The sequence below is a fragment of the Pavona decussata genome, unplaced genomic scaffold (assembly GCF_977016875.1).
Source record: "Pavona decussata unplaced genomic scaffold, jaPavDecu1.1 SCAFFOLD_16, whole genome shotgun sequence".
Lineage (NCBI taxonomy): Eukaryota > Metazoa > Cnidaria > Anthozoa > Scleractinia > Agariciidae > Pavona > Pavona decussata.
Window position 1 is genome coordinate 114,608 of NW_028145439.1, and position 22,891 is coordinate 137,498.

The window sequence follows — 22,891 nt, forward strand, 5'->3', positions numbered from 1 at the left end:
TCTGAAATCATTTCAAGGCAACAGAACGAAGAAATTGACAGTTTTATCCGCTGACGGATGGTAAACTTTATGAAAGTTGATTTCCAAGACAGGTTGTCTAAAACTGTGCATTGTCTAGACGAAGCCGTATTTTTTTATGAAACATTTGAAATCGCGACACCTGACAATTAAATCAGCGATGCGTGCAAGTGAGCAAATGATCACATGCAGTCAAAATCGAATTTTTAATTCAAAAATACCTTTAATTTGCGCTTGATCTGGCTGGAGAATCAATTTAAATAAACTTTACCTTCTCTAAACGAGATAAAATTCTTAGTTTCTTGCAAGGCTACCTTGGAATCTTGTCAGAATTCAAAATAATTTCAACGGCTTTTCCTTGATTGACGTCCACCAAAACGCAACTTTATCCGACTCTTTTGAATGCCTTAGGTCGCGTGTTGTTGGTAACCGCTGTAAAGGAAGCGCACTCGCGTAAAAACGAAGAAGGTTTTTTTCGCTTCTAAAGATTTACAAACATTTCACGCCCTAATGCCGCATATTTCAACACTGTGGATGCCGCCGACGTCGAAAGCCAATAGAATTACAGGAGACCTACTGCTGAGTCCCCTGAGATTACTAGTGTCGCGCCGGAAAAGTTGAGTGCGTGACTGCAGTTCTATTACCAGTCAGAATTTCTCGGATTTCCTCGCAAAAGCCGGGCAGAAAAATTATTCGAAGAAAAGGAAAACTGCAGTGGCCTCGACGGTGAGCCCCATTGATCCGAAAGAACAGCTGCAGGCAGAAATGCGGTCACTGGGGTACGTTGAAGGACTATTTACAGGCGCGTAGCTAAGGTTTCGATAGGGGTGTTCGTTGAGCCCCAAATCTTGCTGAGCGCCGGAGCTCTTACTAGGGGGGTTCCCCCTGAAAGTTTTGAAAATCTAGGTTCCAAGAAACCTTATTTCCTGCATTTTGAGACCCATTTTAGGCAAATCACAACTTTGTTACACAGCAGCTTTTTAAGCTATATACATCACTTCGACGGCATAATTGTTTCAACTTAAACAAGAAAGTTCAACGTACATTCCGCGCCCTGTCAATTTCTGATAGCTATTCGATCTGCTGATAGTCATACACCGAGCTGGTAAACTGCATCATTCTCGGGTGTAGGCCTTTGAACAAATTGACTATCTCGTCAAGATTGACAGGCATATCATATTTGATATGCATTAGAGCCAGGGCGGACAGCCTACTCTCTCCTCATTGCGCTTATGGAACGTTCACATTCACAAGTGAATGTTCTCAGGCGAACTTGTACGTAATTGCGCGTGAAACTCAACAAGGGTTGAACTATTAAGTTTGAAGTGAATCTCATTTCAGAACAATGCCGCATTCAGAGAACAAAACGTATCGCAAAGCATGCTTTTCTATGGCCCGGCTTTTTCGGGCAAAAAATGAAACGTCATTGAAATTAATCTCCAAGGGTTCTTGACAATTTTTATTTTACTGAGGATAAGACATAAGGCCTAAAGAACGGGTTTATATCTCTATTTTTCTTTGGTTGATGTATTTCGACCGTAGGAACTTTATTTAAAAGTTTTTCTTCCGCCATTATTGATCTTCAAAGGGGGTTCGTTCGAACCCCTCGAACCCCCCCTCCTACGCGCCTGATTTATATATACCATTATCCAGCGTTGAGCGCAATATGTAGGGAGGGAAAGGGCCTCAAAGAACTCGATATATCGATTATTGTACCTGGGCTTATGCGCTACGCGCTTATGCGGTTTCGCCAAGAGTTTTTCGCCATCCTTCATCGGAAACTTTCTTCTTTTCTTTCTTAGGACCAGTTTTCTTCTTAGTTTTCAACCACGGACTCTTCTCTTTCTTATATTTCGCCATACACGATACACAAAACGAACACAAGCGAAAACTTGGTGTGAATAAATCACAAGTTGCAAACGTAAAACAAAAGGAAGAGAGACGGCATGAAATGAACGGCTCGGGATGTTTTACCGCGACAAACATCACGAGAAGCCCTGACGCTGACAAATTTTAATTGGCTTATAGCACTCTGGCAGGTGATAGAATTTCATTTGAAAAAACTTTCTTGTTGACAATTCGCGCACGCCTCAAGATTTGTAATATATTTTTTTTGAAAATGAAGCGAGACTAGAAATGTTTAAGAGGCTGTCCACGTTAGAACGGATAAGGCAAATTCCGACTTTTCACCGATTTCGCTGATTTTTTCTATGAACATCAATCATTATATCCCATAAACAAGTATCACATTTACTGAGCTCAATGCTATCTTTTTCTTTGTTTACAAGATGACCTCAAAACTACCCAATTTACCTTCGGGGATTCTACAATTTATCTATACATTGCCGGTGCTGTTAAAACGTCATTCCTTGCTCAAACAGCTTGAATATTTTACGCGTTGAAGTTCCATTTGTCAATAATAATTTAAAGGTTTAACTTTTGTTTACTGTGAAATTTTTCACTGAGTTACCATTTTTTCAATATACCCCCGCCCAAACTTCAGAATGCATTAAACGTGACATACATGTAGTTGAAGCCTATTTTCACAAAAGTGGGACCTGACTTAGGGTTAAGTCTATTTTAACTCAAAAGCACTAACACCAATAAAATTTGTGGGCACTTTACGCTGCGTGCCGTAAAGAGTTCCGCGATATCCCTAATATTCACGGATTTCAATCGAAACTAAACATAAAGCCGTCAGATCGAAAGACACATTTCTGATCCGAACTCTTTTAGAAATACAATAATAATCGCTAGGTAAATATTTCTGGCCATTTAGCCATAGTTTAGAGAAGATCTATCCTTTTATTGGTATTTTAAATGAAACCTCTTGAGCTATTGTTCTTTTCCACGATGTGCTATAGCAGTGTTTGTTTTGCGTGACTGACAGTTGTTCATTTCAAGGTATACAAATTATTTAATATTCATTCTACACTCAATTTAAAGCGTTACCTTTTTTGTATGTATGAATAAAATCAGTAGTTAAAAATTTTCTGCAAGACAAAGAATTAGCTGGGAAAAAGTTCCTTTCTCCCTCTTATAGTATGTGAACTGGTTTCTTTACGTTTTGTGACGAAGACTCCGTTGTTCATTTCAGTCTTATTGAATTAAAACCCAGAGGTGTTAATATTTGAATATTTTGTCAAAACCCTCCTAGCACATTCCGAAAGGTCGGCATCACCTGCGTTACTTACAAATGTCTGCTATTCCATCCAATTGTTCCTTGCATGAAAAATTACAGACTCATTGTGGATGCAGCAGAGACAAGGAGAGCTTGCTTTCTGAAAGCAACTCAAATATATCGGCGCATTTGGCGAGCTGTTGCTTATCAAAATGCGGTGATATTAGCGAAACAGAGCTGATCTTGGGAAGAGAGCGGGTATTCGTGGCGCGTCAGCGTCCCGATTTGTGAGCTTGCCTATCTGCCCGCATGTTTTATTCCCGGGATTTATTAGGAACATTTTGGCGAACGATTTTGTTCTTGCGGCAAGAAGTGCAGATAGCTAAGTATATAGATGCACTACGACAAAATCATTGACATAAGTTCTCTCATCCATAGAATAGGATAAACACAGATTGCGTTAAATATTACAGGTAATACTTGAGATGGATGGTGAACAGGTGAACACTTTTTTTTTGAGGTCACAGAAGTAATTGGAACCACATTGGGCTGGTGTTGCCTAAGTGTTGTATATATACCAATTAATCTCGACCGCAAATTGATTTGTATAGTTTTTCGAAGAATGACGGTTCATCGATACAGCTTGTTTTCTTGTGCTTTCATATCCTCTCCAATCACTTCAAAAGAGCTCCAACGGCAATCCAGCCGTAAAAGACTAATCTTTCTTTTTGAAACCAGGTAAAAAGAAAACGCACTCCGACACTCGGTGCATCCATACCTTGAAATCACGTGTTTTTTTAGAGATTTGGTTTTCCTTAGAAATTATACATTGACTGGCGAGATAAACATTGTGAAAGTAGAAACCGAAAATAAACCATAGTGGAACCGGACGACGGAGAAAAGTACACCACAGCCTAAAGGAAAATCTTACTTACGCGAACCAACAGCTGCGATTTTGCCAAACATAAGAATCATTTCATCGACCACTCCAGTTATGACTTGTCTCCCCGCCACACTTACAGTCCCGGTGGGATACTTGGGTTCAGTTTTGCTGGGTATGTGCCGCTGGCCTCTCGGAGCCCCTGCCCCATTGTAGTCTATATTGCGGCCAGTTATAGACCCCATCTTAGTCACTTTTTGGGAAAATGTAATTTTCGCGATCCCAACTAAGTCACTCTCTGTTTATGCATCTACTTTCAAGAACGGAATGTACTGCGAGGTGATTGTTACATTTAATAAACAACAACTTTCTGAACTTTTTAACCGAGACCATTTTGAATCCATACTTATAGAATTTTCTTACCCCAAAAATCCGAAAATGTGCGACCCCATTCTAGTAACGTAAACTCTATTGAAAATGCAACCCCATTCTAGTCAATCCAGTCGTGAAAATGCAACCCCATCCAGCGGCACATCCCCATTAGCCTCTTATAAGGAAGTACCCCCCCTCCCCCCGGGCCTACAATCTTCCCAGCAAGTGTACTGGCACGACTTTGCCCATGTCCGTGTCTCAGGCAGATAGGCAAGCTCACAAACCGGGTCGCTGACGAGCCACGAATACCCGCTCTTTTCCCAAGATCAGTTCTGCTTCGCTAATATCGCCGCATTTTGATCAATAACAGCTCGCCAAATGCGCCGATATATTTGAGTTGCTTTCAGAAAGCAAAACAAAGCTCTTCTTGTCTCTACTGGATTGCAATTTTTCATGCAGGAAACAACTGGATACAATAGCAGACATTTGTAAGTAATGTCGACCTTTCGGTATGTGCTAGGAGGGTTTTGACAAAATATTCAAATTGAAACACCTCTGGGTTTTAATTTAATAAGACTGAAATGAACCACGGAGTCTTGATACGTTGATAAATAAACACTCCGTCACGAAACGTAAAGAAACCAGTTCACATACTATAAGAGGGAGAAAGGAACTTTTTCCCAGCTAATTCTTTGTCTTGCAGAAAATTTTTAACTACTGATTTTATTCATACATACAAAAAAGGTAACGCTTTAAATTGAGCGTAGAATGAATATTAAATAATTTGTATACCTTGAAATGAACAACTGTCAGTCACGCAAAACAAACACTGCTATAGCACATCGTGGAAAAGAACAATAGCTCAAGAGGTTTCATTTAAAATACCAATAAAAGGATAGATCTTCTCTAAACTATGGCTAAATGGCCAGAAATATTTACCTAGCGATTATTATTGTATTTCTAAAAGAGTTCGGATCAGAAATGTGTCTATCGATCTGACGGCTTTATGTTTAGTTTCGATTGAAATCCGTGAATATTAGGGATATCGCAGAGCTCTTTACGGCACGCAGCGTAAAGTGCCCGCAAATTTTATTCTATACATTAGTAGATTGGTGTTAGTGCTTTTGAGTTAAAATAGACTTAACCCTAAGTCAGGTCCCACTTTTGTGGAAATAGGCTTCAACTACATGTATGTCACGTTTAATGCATTCTGAAGTTTGGGCGGGGGTATATTGAAAAAATGGTAACTCAGTGAAAAATTTCACAGTAAACAAAAGTTAAACCTTTAAATTATTATTGACAAATGGAACTTCAATGCGTAAAATATTCAAGCTGTTTGAGCAAGGAATGACGTTTTGACAGCACCGGCAATGTATAGATAAATTGTAGAATCCCCGAAGGTAAATTGGGTAGTTTTGAGGTCACCTTGTAAACCGTCTCGCCAACAACGAAAAGGATCGCATTGAGCTCAGTAAATGTGATATTTGTTTATGGGATATAATGATTGATGTTCATAGAAAAAAATCAGCGAAATTTGCCTTATCCGTTCTTACGCGGACACCCTCTTAATTTGGCCTCAAAATTTTTTTTTGGCAAAAAACGACTCGCGAAGGTATCCGGTAACCTTAACCGAGGGGCAGCATAAAATTTTTTATTGTCTGGACAATAATTTCTATAAGTACGTGTAAAATTGTAACATGTATGTCTTGCGAGTGACAAAACAAATAATAGATAATGATATAGAAAAAGACCGTTTACTCAATAAAACCCAAGCATGGTTTGTCATTGGGGATTGAATGTATTTATTTTCAACTAAGTAGAGCAGTACAGCGGTTTTGGGTCTGATCCTTCAAGAAGATGGTCAAGCATGATAAGCTATAGACTCGAATTCCTTAATTTTGCGTAGTTTTGATTATTGAGCTATCCACTCAGATTAATTTTGTTTCTTGGTTGTCATAAAACCGATGTTCAATTTCACAATGAAACACAACACTTGGTGATAGCAGGTGATAATTTAAATATTCATTTATTGATGAGAACAAAATTGAAGAAGCACTGACCACGCAAAGAACAGCCGATAAATTATATCACGTTCTATCAACTGCCAAACGATGGCAGCCGGCGCCGACGATCAAGACAACTGGGTACCAGAATTAACAGCAGGGATAGCTATATTCCTCTCAACTTTAAACATTTTTCTTTCCATCACTGCAATCCTTGGCAATGCACTGATTCTAGTTGCTCTTCGTAATGTGTCCTCTGTTTATCCACCAACAAAACTGTTGTTGCGATGCTTGGCTGTAACGGATCTGTGCGTCGGTGTAATTTCACAACCCCTTTATGTCAGCATGATCCTGAATTCTGTGACAAAGAAAAACATGGATGTTTTACATTACCTTTTAATTGCAACGGTTGCTTCGAGTTTCACTCTGAGTGGGGTATCCATCTACACATTGACGGCTCTTAGTGTTGACAGACTTCTCGCCCTGCTGTTGGGGCTGAGATACAGACAAGTTGTAACTTTAAGGCGAGTTTTTGCAGCTATATGTTTTTTCTGGTTAATGAGCATTACGTTTGGCTTCATTTACCCCTTTTGGAGACATCGTGTTCTCTTCACCACAGGCACAGTTACTGGAATACTTTCTCTATGCGTCTCGTTGTTCTCTTATTCCAAGATCTTTTTCAGACTGCAACAACGTCAAGCCCAAGTTCAATTTCAAGCCCGCCATGAGAGAGCGAGAGGAAGCTTTTCACTCAACATAGCACGATACAAGAAAAGTGTTTCTAGCATAGCGTGGGTTCAGTTGGCATTGGTTGTTTGGTTTGCACCATTTTATATCGCATTTCTTGTAATACACTTGTCTGGATGGCGTGGTAAAACACTGGATTTCATTGTAGCATGCGCAACCACAGTTCTTTATTCCAACTCGTCCCTTAACCCGATCCTCTATTGCTGGAAGATCAAAAATGTGAGACGGGCAATGAAGATCACAGTCAGAAACTTGTTTTGCTTACAGACAGTACAGAGTTAGTTAGGGGACTTTGCTTTCCAGAGATTTGACCACAGTTTGAACAACCATGTGGCTAAGTTGAAGAACAAAAGTCTTCTCTTAAAATGGACAAGCAAACGATACGGTTTTTTTTTTCAACTGACGCATATCTTACCCCAGAAATTTTAAATTAAGTAAATGCTACCAATTTTAATGGTTTAGGAGCAAGAAAAGAAATTATTGAATCGTGCTGTAAAGCCACAAATGAGTACAATAAGGTGTTATAGCCGTTATCCCCTAAGGATATCTCTTACTCTTATAGCCTAAGGGAGAAGAGATATTTAATATTCTCACTGTCCCACCGACAGCCTGATTAATACTTTCATCATGCAACATTAAAATGAATATCCTACATAGTTATTTAATCGTTTTCTCTGTTAAAGGCTTTTATAATATATAGTAATCGATGTTTTTAGTTTCATTTATAAATGTTTCTTCTCTTTTTTTTTTTTTTTGCATTTCTAAAGGTTTCATAATCTGTATGTAGTTACATTATACCACGATATGTGATTCATTCGTTCTGACTACAATACAGTGCACAATATATGGTTTTCCTTTTACGATTTATCGATCCATTTATCTCCCTATCTGTTCTATATTACAGTAGTCATATTGAACTGTATTACAATATTTAAATTTAATTGAGAACGTCAAAAGCATTTTAAAAAGAGAGGAAGAGCTTAGGGACTACCGTTAAAAAGTCTGAGCTTGTGAGCAGCACCGAACAGATTTGAATTGTTGAACTTTTATTATTCTATAAGCGTTTCGTTCGCTAACTTCATCACTTAGGTGTTTTATAAGTGATAGTTACATGCTTGTATGTGAACACGGAACCAAACTTCTAGTCATAAGCATTAAACAGTCCTTTACCTCTCCTCACCATAGTTGCCATCTTCTTTTGCTTTAGATACGCGTAAAATTGTAGCATGTATGTTTTGCGTCTGATAAAATAAATAATAGATAATGATATAGAAAAGTTGACCGTTTACTCATTAAAACCCAAGCATGGTTTGTCATTGGTGATTGAATGTATTTTTTTTTACTAAGTAGAGCAGTACAGTGATTATAAGTCCGATCCTTGAAATAGAAAATGGTCAGGCATGATTAGCTATAGACTCGAAATTCCTTAATCTTGCGTAGTTTTGAACATTTAGCTATCGCCGCAGATTGATTTCGTTTCTTGGATGTTATAACACCGATGTCAGTCAATTTTACAATGACGCATAAATAGAGCTACAGCAGGTGATAACTTGAATATTCATCATTGTCTTTTTTTTTTTTAATACATGAGAACAAAATTGAAGAAGCACTGATCCCGCAAAGCGCAGTCAGGATGAATTATATCACGTTCTATCAACTGAGAACTCTTTGAGCTTAAAACTCCAAACGATGGCAGCCGGCATCGACGGTCATGACTATTGGGTGCCGGTTAACAACAGGGATAGCTATATTCCTCTCATATTTAAAAAAATTTCTTTCTATTACTGCAACACTGGGCAATGCACTGATTCTATTTGCTCTTTGTAATGTGTCTTCTGCTCATCCACCTCAAAACATGTTGTTGTCTACATCGATCACAGGCACAGTTATATTATTGGAATACTTTGTCTATGCATCTGGTTACTCTCTTACTCGAAGATCTTAATTCTCACACTGCGACAAAAAACCCAAGTTCAATTTCAAACCCGGCATGAGCGAGCAAGAGGAGGGATTCCATCCAACATAGCACGCGCTTCTAGCATAGCGTGGGTGCAGTTGGCATGAGCTGTTTGGTATGTGCCATTTTATATCTCACTTTTAATAATACTGCTGTCTGGATGGCGTGGTATTCCCGGGGGGGCGGGGGGGTACTCCAACAAAAATTGGGTTGGGGTGTGCGGCCCGCTTCCCAAAACCCTTGCCCTATTTATGACCAAAATCTGCGATTTTCCCTACCCTATTTATGACCTGAGTAGCTTCTTCTAAAAAAAAAAACCGATCCCAGGACTAGAGTGCAAAAATTTATATTTATTACAATTTATAGTTCTCCCCTTATAAAATAGACCAATGAATGATACCGTTTTTTTTTTTTCAACTGACACATTTCTTAAACTTACTAGTTCAAAAAGATCTCTAAGGTAAGAAATATTTATTAATCATTCAGTAGAATGAGGTTTACCTTGTAGTTGATGCCGTATTTGTGTTGTAAACAGCCTTTAAAATCGCAATTTCGTGATAAACAAATCGGAACCGCCTACGCAAAGTGGAATTGAATTGCTAATTTTACTTTTCAAATTCTCTTTTATAGCTAGTACATAACTTCAAATTCAAATGTGTAGTTTTCCCTTACTCAAAATGTGCCAGCAGAGTAAAAATAAGCGTCTTCCGGAGAAGAAAAGTCAGGGTTTATAAGCTCTCGTTTATATTTCCCCTCGATATAAAAGGTCAAAGGTCGCTCTTAATTGCTGAAGTGACATGTTTTGAAAACGTGAGAACTCGCTGTTTAATTTACCCCAAATTTTTATTCGATCAATGTTTAGTTGAAATGATTATGTTTTCCTGGAGTGTAGTTTTGTGGGGCAAAGCGATGTACCAAAATCCTTTTTTTGTCCTCGAATTTAGCCAAAATTAGGTTGTTATAATCACCGGTAACAAGGCGCAACTTAAAAAAATTAGTCAAAAATTCAAAGATACGTATTATTTAACTTTGACGTCGCTAGTCATTTAAGAAAATATAATTGTTCCTTCTGTTGGGTTAATCTTTTCTAGAAAAGGCTTATTGTATAGAAGGGAGCTTCTACAAAAGTGCCTACTTCTGCGTGATTTTAGCCCGCCTCCATGGGTGAAATTAACAAAACGAAACTTAATATATTTTTATATTAAGTAGTTCACCAAGCCCTTTATTCTGGCAAAGTTTGGGGAAATCGGTTTTTTCTATTTTGTATATGCTTAGTCGGTCTTTACAGCAAACCGTTCTTAAAATCTGATTCAACAAAGGCACCCTACACTTCACTATTGGAGGTAAGAATTGACTGAATCATTGAGTCAAACATTTTACATGCAAGGGAAGGTTTCCGTGTACTAAAATCAGTTTGTCGTCTTAGACTAAAAAAAGCATGAAGAGCTTTTTCTCGAAGGTTTTCAAGCGAAAGTGTGAAATTTCCGGAAGAGGAAATGCGAGTTCCTACGTAAGTGTAGTCTTGTGCTATATCTATTAATTAATTGCCTATGTGAAAGGTATAATCACATTTTTTTGTGCATTTTTGAAAAATCATTATCTTGGTTTTCGTACGGTTTATTTTTAGCATCCACGAGTTGCAAAATGATGATAAACTGTTAAGGCAATTTTGTAATCCCAATTTTGATCGTGAATATATAATTAAGTCATCTGTATAAAATAATGAACTGCCGGTTTGGTGCCATTTGCATTGGTACTACAAAGGGGTCAGAAAAAAAATATTGTTGAACGAAAAGGCTAACTCATTAACATATCGATTAAAGAGCAGAGGACTTAAAATGCAGCCTTGGCGCATAACCCTACGGAATTGAAAAGATCGCGTTTGACTATTTCCAATACTATCAGAACACGTAGAATTCGAGTATAAACGTTAAATGCATTTTTAAGAGAGAGGAAGAGCTTAGGGACTACCGTTAAAAAGGCTGAGGTAGTGAGCAGACCCGAACAGATTTCCCGAACATTATTCCCGCGGGCGTTTTCCGAAATTGTCGTACCCTTTCCTTTTTTAGCTAACTTACAATTGCGGAATGACAAATCGAACTAAAAAATACAAGCAAATTACTCAAAATCTTCGCCATCCTTGACGTCAAAGCGGCATTCCTGGTAGCCTTTTTACTACGCATTTGAAGCTTACAATCCACAGCGCATCTGAAGCCATTTCTGTGTAATTTCTTCGTTTACGAAAAACACGTGCGCTACACTCCGTGCTGAAGTAACTCGAGCTTCCAAGATCTGGTTAGGGATTTTCAAAGCCTGTTTTACACAAATCACGAGTTCGAAAATCGAACGTTCGATTGGGTTCGATTGATTTTTATTCTTTTCGGTGAGTTCGATTTCGTTCGATTGTCGAACTCAATTAAACTCAATCCACGGATTGAGTTCGATTGAGTTCGATTGAAATTTAGTTCGATTGGGTTCGATTTACTATGCCGGGAGATTTGAATTGTAAAACTTTTACTATTCTATAATCGTTTCGTTCGAGAAGTTCATCACTGAGTTGTTTTATAAGTGATACCTCTTGTATATATACATGGAACTAAACTTCTAGTCATAGGCATAAGCGTCCTTCACGTCTCCCCGTCATAGTTACCATCTTCTTTTGCTTTATATACGCGTAAAATTGTAACATGTATGTCTTGCGAGTTACAAAATAAATAATAGACAATGATACAGCAAAAGACCGTTTACTCATGCATTAAAACCCAAGCATGGTTTGTCATTGCGGGCTCAAGGAGAGACCGCAACCCTATTTTGCACGCAAGATCTCGATGTTGGAGCAAAATTGTTCTGCAAAATCGATCCATAAACCCTCTTAAACCAATCAGAATCCATTTCCACTCGAACAAGAATATTTTAAAAGATGGTCGCCGCGTCGGCCAGTTTATTCGACTTTCACAGCCAAAGTTTCGCTTCATTGGAGTGTTAACGTACATTTAAAAGGTTGACAATGGAAAGAAACAGTTTCTTTAAAACTCAATTCTCGCTGAGATGTCAAAAGAAGAGCAGCAAGCGCTGAAAACTTGTTTCGACGAACTTCATTTAAGATGCGATGCAAACCGTCAGTGGAATCGTAGATGATAACATCTACCATGTTCTTTTCACCTGAATACTCTACAAATATGGCAAACATAGGACTTTGGTTGGGCGTTTGCTACACAATTTCTTCACATGAACACTCCACAGATCTCGGAATGGGACTCAACATATGCGTCAGTAATATCACTGGATTCCAAAGCGCAAGCTTTTACATACTTGTACCTGCAATTTTGCCACAGAATAAGATATTAGACATTCTTTTGCATTTTGGAGGCTCTATTTAAGCAGTGCTGGCATGTTTGGCTTTATAAATTTGATTCAGAGCAGCCTTCCAATCGATCAACTCTTACACCGGAGCAAGATTGCGGCTTTTAGGCGGAATGTATAAACACGATCACTTCTGAAATATCTTCGCTGCGCAAGATTATACTTGATTGTACTTGAATCTTTCGAATGAAAACTTCGGAAAAAGCATTTCCTTATTTAAAAATGTACAACATTTACGGTAGAATTCGGCAAGGAACCGGGGAAACTTCAACGTGGCCGTTCGCTTGCCTTTGAGCAAACTTTGAAAGCCGCCGCAAATGTTTACATCTTAGGCGTAGCGTTACAAATTCGCATAAATATTATCGAGATCATCTCAAAAGACAATGTCACGTTTTCTTCATTTTCTATCAACTAATTTTAAATTGTAACCGTGTCTTCCTCTGAGAGATGACTGGAATACCTATCCACTAAACCCAGTATTAATGCTCCCAACCCATGAAAATATCGAACAAGATAACAACAACAAATGTATGGGAGAAAGGGGGTAGGGGATGAAGTGCTCGAGTTGCCAATATTATTGGAATCTTACAAGATGAGACAGGTACAATGTAAGGTGGTTGGGAACGAGAGGACTCACACAATAATAACATTTGTCACACAACAACAACCAGGCTAAAGAGAGGTCCTAATCCTCTCTCTGGAGTCCTAATCCCCAGGCCATGAGAGGTGGTAATCCTCTCCCTCTTTTTCATGAGTCCATCAAGTCCCCAGGCTACAGAGAGGTCCTAATCCTCTCTCTGGGATCCTAATTCCCAGGCCCCCTGGGGACAACCACAACAACAACAAAGGTTTAGCTCATTGTTACCATGATAAGAAGTTCATTGTTACCATGGTAACAAGGATATATGGGGGGCCCATTCTGCCACCAAAACTGACCATGTGAGTCTATGGGGCAAAGGGGCGACCTGTATGGAGCACTTCATCCCCAAAAATACACAAAGTGTACTCCCCATAGACGAACAGTAAGAAGAAAATAAGCTCATAAAATCAATCTAGAATATACAAGACTGCAAATGGAATTCGGCCATCGGAAAGTGGCCGACTAATGCTGTTGGTAAGTTTCGGGAAAAAACTTGGAACCCGGGCCCCTTTGTATCCAATATCTGCACCATACCTAAGACTGTTACATAAACTCAAGACAAATAAATGGTCTGGGTGGTCAATAAGCACCCTCTCTAGGTTATTGACATTAATAGGAGTGGGTAAGGACCCAGTGAATGCTTCACTTTCTCCGGGAAGGGTTGGAGTGAAGGGTTCCCTTGTGTCCATCCCTTGCAGTGTCTCGATCGTGTTCCCTGGGCTCTCGTAGTTTCCCTGGAAGTTTGGGGCAGTCACGTCCCGGGTGTGCCCCTGCACACTTGTTACAGACATGTTTGAAACTACAGGGGTCCCTGTTGCACCACCCACTACGGTTGAAGTTATGGCAAGTGCCTCTGCGCTCGGCCCCAGTTGAGACACTACTAGTTTGGGGTCCATTTGAAAAAAGAGGATACTCCTCCTTTAGCACAGATGGTGCCACCGTAAATATCGTAAGCCATAGCTGCTGGTCAATTTCCGACCACACACGGGTCTTATGTTGACCAGCTTTTTGGCGGAATTTATAATCATAAATTGCCCATCCTAGACCCTTATGTACCCGTGCAGCATACCTAATCAAGCTAAGGTACTGTAATAGCTCTTGGGAACGCAGAGGGAACTTCTGCGTGAAAACGCTCATATACGTCGTGAACGCGGTGGTCCACTGATCAATTTCTGTGATAGAGGTGGATGTTTTGCCTTTCTTTGAGACTCGAACAACTGAATTGTCAAGGGTGAGCACCAGAGTATCATCCTCATTGAACTCTGCTAGACTTTGTGGAAGGAGCTTTGATAACTCAAAGAACTCACCGGACTGTATATCCTTCACGTATTGCGCAGGGATGTCCTGGAATGGCGCCGCATGTTGACATACATTAGATGGAGTTGCTGTTTGCTGTAGTGTGACAGGCTCGATGGCTGGTGTGGCAGGAATGGGATTTGAAGCTGTTTGCGAGGAACTTGGCTGCAAAACCTGAACAGCGGCCAGAGCTGCTTCGTTGGCGAGTTCCCTCGAGGCAGCAGCGATAGACTCCTGAACCAGTTGGCGAATTGTATTTAACTGTCCTTGCGAGAAGGTGGCATCGTTCGCATTTGCGTTGACCACATGGTCTTGGGAATTTACCCCCACGTTGTTTGGTAGATTTGGTTCTCGCAGATTTGCGTTTGAAGCCGTGACTTGGGGACCAGAACCTCTTAGCCGGTTCAAAAGAGTGGCCCTGTTGCCGGTGGAACCAATCTTCTTTTGTCGGCACAAGTTTCTTAGTTGTTGGACCGAAAAACTGTTCAGAAGTGCGGCATCGGCGACCACATTCCTCTCTTGAACGCGGGACTTTCGACGAAGCGGCGGCATTGTCCTTGTTTGTGTACGTAGACTTGAACGGAAGTTCGTAGAAACAAACCAAAACACACTAAAAAACTCCGCTAGAGCGAAGTTCAGACGAGTAATAACGGCAAAAATTCACAATTAGCTACAATTTCTCAAACAGTCTCTGGGAGGTCAGAGAACTTGAAGTGAACTACAGTGTGAAGATACGACCGCATGGTCTTTGACTGACATGAAGGAAAAGCATGAATGTGATTGGTCTAGAGCTAACGCGTCACGAGGGGAAAAAGAGAATCTTGTCACGGTGGAATATTGCGTGACAAACAGTTTGTTTCAGAAGGGTAGCTCATCTCAATTCTCTGACCTCCCTTTCATGGTTGTTTGCATTAACTTAAATTTATATTACTTATAAATTGGCTATAAACAGTGAAGGAATCGAAACTAAAAGATTGCGACTTTTTCGGCCGTTGTTTCACAAACTGAGAATGGAAACGCGCCAATACGCTGGACATAATCTTTCGAATCAAAACTTCGAAAACAGCGGCGGTTTCCTTGATTATAAAACGCACAATAGTTTCGGGTGTAATCGGACATTTCAACCCATTGAATCTCGGATGTAAATGACAACAAACCCTCAGATTGCGCAGTAACAGAGCCATGCATGTTTTTTAAATCTAACTACCCAACGCGATGACCAACCAATTTCAATGCTCAACCAAAGCTTTATTGAAAATCCCTCGACTCAAAAGTGTTCTAGCCCGCACTTCCTAACCATTGGTTATTTCTAGTTGGTAATTGAATGTATTTATGTTTCACTAAGTAGAGCAGGTTCTGTAAAGTGATTTTGGGTCTGATCCTTGAAGATGGTCAAGCATGATGAGCTCTTGACTCGAATTCCTTAATTTTGCGTAGTTTTGACTATTGAGCTATCGACTCAGTTTGATTTTGTTTCTTGGGCGTTATAAAACCGATGATCAATTTTACAATGACGCACAACACTTAATGTCATAGAGCTACAGCAGGTGATAATTTGAATATTCATTATTGTCTTTTTTTTTTAATTTATGAGAAAAAAAAATGAAGAAGCACTGATCGCGCAATGGATTATTTCACGTTCTATCAGCTGAGAATTCTCTGAGCTTAAAACTCCAAACGATGTCAGCCAGCACCGACGGTCAAGACAACTGGGTACCAGAGTTAACAGCAGGGATAGCTATATTCCTCTCATCTTTAAACATTTTACTTTCTATTACTGCAACACTGGGCAATGCACAGATTCTTGTTGCTCTTCGTAATGTTCATCCACCAACAAAACTGTTGTTGCGATGCTTGGCAGTGACGGATCTGTGCGTCGGTCTAATTCACAACCCCTTTATGTCAGCATGATCCTGAATTCTGTGACAAAGATAAACCTGAATATTTTATTCCATCTTTTTATGGTAATGGTTGCCTCTGGTATTACTCTGAGTGGAGTATCCATCTACACATTCATGGCTCTTAGTGTTGACAGACTTCTCGCGCTGCTGTTGGGACGCTGAGATACAGACAAGTTGTAACTTTAAGGCGTGCTTTTGCAGCTGTATGTTGTTTCTGGTTAATGAGCATTACATGCAGTTTCATTTACTCCTTTTGGAGACATCTTGCTGTCTACACTACAGGCGCAGTTATTGGAATACTTTCTCTATGCATCTCGTTGTTCTGTTACTCGAAGATCTTTCACACACTGCGACAACGTCAACTTGAAGTCCAAGTTCAATTTCAAGCCCACCATGAGAGAGCGAGAGGAAGCATTTCACTCAACATAGCACGATACAAGGAAAGTACAGTGTTTCTAGCATAGCCTGGGTGCAGTTGGCATTGGTTGTTTGGTTCGTGCTATTTTATATCGCATTTTTTATAATAGTGCTGTCTGGATGGCGTAGTAGAACATTGGATTTCGTTGAGACATGCGCAACTACTGTTTTTTATTCCAACTCGTCCTTTAACCCGATTCTGTATTGCTGGAAAAACAAAGATGTCAGACGGGTAATGAAGACCACAGTCAGACTCAAAGTTAATTTAGGCACTTGGCCTGCCACAACCACTCACACATTTTGATCAACCATGTGTATAAGTGACATAACAAACATTTCTCGCACTAACCTTTATATTGATTATAATTTACAAGTCTCCCTTTATAAAATAGACCAATAAATTATACCTGTGTTTCAAGTGACAAATTTCTTACCCTAGTAATTTTAAATTAAGTTAATGCTACCAATTTAAATGGTCCAAAACGGATTTATCTTAATCTTTCCTAAATTTTCTTCATTTTCTCCATCTTGTGCTGTAAATGTTGTGTATATGGCAAAATAAATATTGTATTGTATTGTCCAGGACGCAATGCTAGAATCATGTAGTAAAAGCCAGAAATCAGTTCAATAAGGTATCATAGCTGCTAGCCCCTAAAGCAGTCTCTTACACTCATAGCCTAAAGAAGAAGAGATATTTAATATTCCACCTTGCCACACTGGCAGGCCGATCAACTCATTCATCATGCACAATTAGAATGAATATCCTTATTTAACCAATTTCTTTCTTCAGTGCTTATGTTTCTTTTTTGTTTTACTTTTCATTTATCTGTAATTATATTGTATCACCATATGCAGTTCAGTCGTTCTGACTGAAATACACTCTTTTTTAATAACAACGTCTCACTTTGGTGCTGAGGCTTATTATTATGTTATTATTTTAGGCAATATGAGCATTAAAAGTTCTTAGGATGTTCTTAAGACATGGACGTGGCCAAGACACCTACTATTTGGGTCAATTGGACAATATAGACTGAATTTTTACATGTATTATTTTATCCGTATTTATACTGTTCGTTTTAAAAACATTTTTTCGTAATAAAAATGTTCTTAACTGACTCTCAGCCTGGGTAATATTCTTCAGTTCAATTCAGTTCAGTTTATTGATTTAAAATAAGTTGTAAAAATTAAGCAAGAAAAATACTAATTATTTAAACACTAATGGCGAGGAAGCCAAAGCAAAGTCAAAAGGCTCATAAGGAATGGGCTCCCTTGGTTAAGTAATTAGAACAAAGTATTATCATAGCTATACATGGGTCCAAAATCAATGGCATAGCTACAGTAAATCTTAAAATATATTACATAGTCATATTAATGATACTTAGGCCAAAACAAAACCGAAAATGAAAATGAAAAGCAGAGGTAAATAAATAAATAAATAAATAAATAAATAAATAAATAAATGACTATCTATGATTAGAGGAATGCTTTTTTCGTCTTAAAGTTTAGTTAATCTCAGCCTCAACGTTCTTATAAAAAAGGCCATTATAAATATATATAAAAAAAGTGTATATGGTTTTCAGTCCGACGATTTATCGATCTATTTATTGTTTATTAGTTTATTGTTTATTGATATGTAAATTTAATTCAGAACGTTATTATTTTTTTTAATGATGCTAAACTAGTGAGCAGCATCGAACGAACTTGAATTGGAAAACTTTTAGTATTTAACGCGTTTCGTTAGACCATCGTTAACTTCAACACGGAGTTGTTTTAGAAGTGATAGATGCACGTTTGTATATGTGCACAGAACGTGAACTGTACAACATGTCTAAAGATTGTTTAGTAATACATAAAGAAAACAACTTTTAAAAGCGCCTCTGCTTTTACACGACGCATTAATTTTGGGGATTTGACGAAATTAAAATTAATAATTAAAGAGTTGTGTGTGTGGGTGTTTTAATAGAATCGTACACTGAAATAATTTCTCGATATCACCCCGTTGCAGTGCGATGTCATGATGTCATCGCCGCCATGTTGGTGTACCGTATATAAGCTTAACTTCTAGTCATAAGCCGCAGATACCATCTTGTTTTGCTTTGTATACGCGTAAAATTGTAACAGGTATAGCCGTCTGCCGTGACAAAATAAATAATAAATAATGATGTAGAAAAAGACCGTTTACTCATTAAAACCCAAGCATAGTGTATCATTGGTGACTGAATGTGGTTTTACAAAGTAAAGCAGGACAGTGATTTTGGGTTTGACCCTTGAAATGGAAGATGATTCGGCATCATAAGACTCTGGTGCCTTAATTTTGTTTAGTTTTGACTATTTAGCTATCGACTTAGTTTGATATATTTCATCCATTCTACGTCAATGACCCACAACCAGCCATTGAGATACAGCAGCTAATAATTTGAATATTCATTATTGACTTTTCTCTAAAATCAAATTCACGAGAACTAAATTGAAGAAAGCACTGATCGCGCCAAGCACAGCCGATGAACTATACCACGTTCTTTCAACGGATACCTTTTGAGTTTAAAACTCGAAACGATGGCAACCGGCACCGACGGTCGAGGCTACTGGGTGCCAGAGTTAACAGCAGGGATAGCTATATTTCTCTTATCTTTAAACATTTTCCTTTCCATCACTGCAACACTGGGCAATGCACTGATTCTAGTTGCTCTTCGTAATGTGTCTTCTGTTCATCCACCAACAAAACTGTTGTTGCGATGCCTGGCAGTGACGGATCTGTGCGTCGGTTTAATTTCACAACCACTTTTTGCCACCATGATCCTGAATTCTGTGACAAAGATAAACATGAATATTTTATTCTACCTTTTTATGGTAATGGTTGCCTCTGGTATTACTTTGAGTGGAGTATCCATTTACACATTGACGGCTCTTAGTGTTGACAGACTTCTCGCCCTGCTGTTAGGGCTGAGATACAGACAAGTTGTAACTTTAAGGCGTGCTTTTGCGGCTGTATGTTGTTTTTGGTTAATGAGCATTACATGTGGTTTGATTTACTCCTTTTGGAGACATCTTGCTGTCTACACCACAGGCGCAGTTATTGGAATACTTTCTCTATGCATCTCGTTCTTCTCTTACTCGAAGATCTTTCTCACTTTGCGACAACGTCAAGCCCAAATTCAATTTCAAGCCCGGCATGAGAGAGCGAGAGGAAGAATTGCACTTAACATAGCAAGATACAAGAAAAGCGTTTCTAGCATAGCTTGGGTACAGTTGGCATTAATTGTTTGGTATGTGCCATTTTATATCTCAGTTGTAATAATACTGCTGTCTGGATGGCGTGGTATGACGATGGATGTCATTATGGCTTGCGCATACACCTTTATTTATTCCAACTCGTCTCTTAACCCGATTCTCTACTGCTGGAAGATCAAAGATGTGAGACGGGCAATGAAGACCACAGTCAGAAGCTTGTTTTGCTTACAAAGTTAGTTAGGGTACTTAGCCTGCAAAAGATTCGCCCACTGTTTGATCAACGATGTGGGTAAATGACAGAACAAAAGTTTGACGCACTGAACTGTATATTTATTACAATTTTTAGTTCCCCCTTTATAAAATAGACCAATAAACGATACCGTTTTTTCAACTGACGCATTTCTTACCCCAGTAATTTTGCATTAAGTTCAAAACTCATTGTTAATTCATAAGCCCATTGACCTATCAAATTTTTGATAATACATCACGTGTAGTGACTTTATGTCGATAAATTTCCTCCTTATTAGTTTGTGGTGTTTTATCAGCTGATAAAACACTCCTCATTACTATGCGGTGTATTTCTCAAATCCTAATTTCAAACGTTGTCAAAAGGATAATTGTAATGAATTCCGTTGACACACCCGTTTCCAGGAATGTTTATGAAGCCGATCAAAAAACTCGCAACACGTGTTTCATTAAAAAAAAAAACCCTTACTCGATTTTTTAAGCATTTCTTAATGCTACCAATTTAAATGGTTTAGGGACAAGATAAGAAAATTTAGAATCATGCCGTAAAACAACAAATGATTGAGATAAGGTATTATAGCTGTTATCCCCTAAGGCCACTGATCTCTTAAACACATAGTCTAAGGAAAAAGAGATATTTAACATTATCACTGTCCCACTGACAGGCTAATGAACTCTTTCATCGTGCAACATGAAAATGAATATCCTACACAGTTATGTAATCGTTTAAGGGCTTTTATAGTATATAGTAATCCTTGTTTTTAATTTCCTCTCTAAATGTATTTGTTTTGTATTTTTTTTTTTTAGTTTTCATCATCTGTAGTTATATTATACCACCATATGTAATTCATTCGTTCTGAGTGCAATATATGGTTTCCAAGTAACGATTTATCGATCCATCTATCTTTCTATCCCCCTATCTGTTCTTTATTAAAGTAGTCACATTGGACTATGATATTGTAAATTTAATTGAGAATGTTAAATGCATTTTTAAGAGAGAGGAAGAGCTAGTGGCTGAGCTAGTGGGCAGCACCGAACAGATTTGAATTGGAAAACTTTTATTATTCCATAAGCGTTTCGTTCGATAAGTGATAGTTACATGCTCGTCTTCTCGACATAGTTGTCATCTTCTTTTGCTTTACATACGCGTAAAATTGGAACATGTATGTCTGCCGTGTGACAAAATAACCAATAAATAATGATATAGAAAAATACCATTTACACATTAAAACCCAAACATGGTTGTCATTGGTGATTGCATGTATTTATTTTTCACTAAGTAGAGCAGTATACAGTGATTATGGGTCCGGATCCTTGAAATAGACCATAGTCAGGCATGACTAGCTATTGACTCGAATAACTTAATTTTGCTTAGTTTTGACTATTTAGCTATCGACTCAGCTTGATTTTTGTTTCTTGGGCGTTACAACACCGATGATCAATTTTACAGTGACGCACAACACTTAATGTCATAGAGCTACAGCAGGTGATAATTTGAATATTTATTACTGTTTTTTTTTTCTTAATTTATGAGAACAAAATTGAAGAAGCACTGATCACGCAAAGCACAGCCTTTGTATTATATCACCTTCTATCAACTGAGAACACTTTGAGCTTAAAGCTCCAAACGATGATATCCGACACCGACGGTCAAGACTATAGCTACTGGGTGCCAGAGTTAACAGCAAGGAGAGCTATATTCCTCTCAATTTTCAACGTTCTTCTTTCCATCACTGCAACACTGGGCAATGCACTGATTCTAGTTGCTCTTCGTAATGTGTCTTCTGTTCATCCACCAACAAAACTGTTGTTGCGATGCCTGGCTGTAGCGGATCTGTGCGTCGGTGTAATTTCACAACCCCTTTATGTCAGCATGATCCTGAATTCTGTGACAAAGAAAAACATGGATGTTTTACATTACCTTTTAAATGCAACGGTTGCTTCGAGTTTCACTCTGAGTGGGGTATCCATCTACACATTGACGGCTCTTAGTGTTGACAGACTTCTCGCCCTGCTGTTGGGGCTGAGATACAGACAAGTTGTAACTTTAAGGCGAGTTTCTGCAGCTATATGTTTTATCTGGTTAATGAACATTTCATTTGGCTTCAGCTTCTCCTTTTGGGGACTTCTTGCTGTCTTCGCCACAGGCGTAGTTATTGGAATACTTTCTCTATGCATCTCGTTGTTCTCTTACTTGAAGATCTTTCTTACATTGCGACAACGTCAAGCCCAAGTTCAATTTCAAGCCCGGCATGAGCGAGCGAGAGGAAGAATTGCACTCAACATAGCACAATACAAGAAAAGCGTGTCTAGTATAGCGTGGGTTCAGTTGGCATTGGTTGTTTGGTATGTGCCATTTTATATCGCATTTTTTATAATAGTGCTGTCTGGATGGCGTAGTAGAACATTGGATTTCGTTGAGGCATGTGCGACCACTGTTCTTTATTCTAACTCGTCCCTTAACCCGATTCTGTATTGCTGGAAGATCAAAGATGTGAGACGGGCAATGAAGGCCACATTCAGAAGCTTGTTTTGCTTACAAAGTTAGTTAATTAACTAGTACGAGAAGGTAATATAGGTGTTACTTCCTAATGCCATATCTTAAACTCATAGTGTAAGGAAGAAGAAACATCTAAAATTTCTCCTTGTCCCACTAACAGGCTCATGAACTCATTCATCATACACAGTGACAATGGATA

General features: G+C 38.7%; 2 protein-coding genes across 2 annotated transcripts; both read left to right on the forward strand.

The window, feature by feature from the left end:
- The first annotated feature begins 6,502 nt into the window (after positions 1–6,502).
- On the forward strand, positions 6,503–7,827 carry LOC146487134 (adenosine receptor A3-like). Its single transcript, XM_085085853.1, has one exon. It carries the CDS (start codon positions 6,503–6,505, stop codon positions 7,421–7,423), a length of 921 nt encoding a protein of 306 aa, XP_084941979.1. The 3' UTR covers positions 7,424–7,827.
- A 13,901-nt stretch (positions 7,828–21,728) lies between these two features.
- LOC146487135 (beta-1 adrenergic receptor-like) lies at positions 21,729–22,891 on the forward strand. Its single transcript, XM_085085252.1, has one exon. It carries the CDS (start codon positions 21,823–21,825, stop codon positions 22,738–22,740), a length of 918 nt encoding a protein of 305 aa, XP_084941378.1. The 5' UTR covers positions 21,729–21,822; the 3' UTR covers positions 22,741–22,891.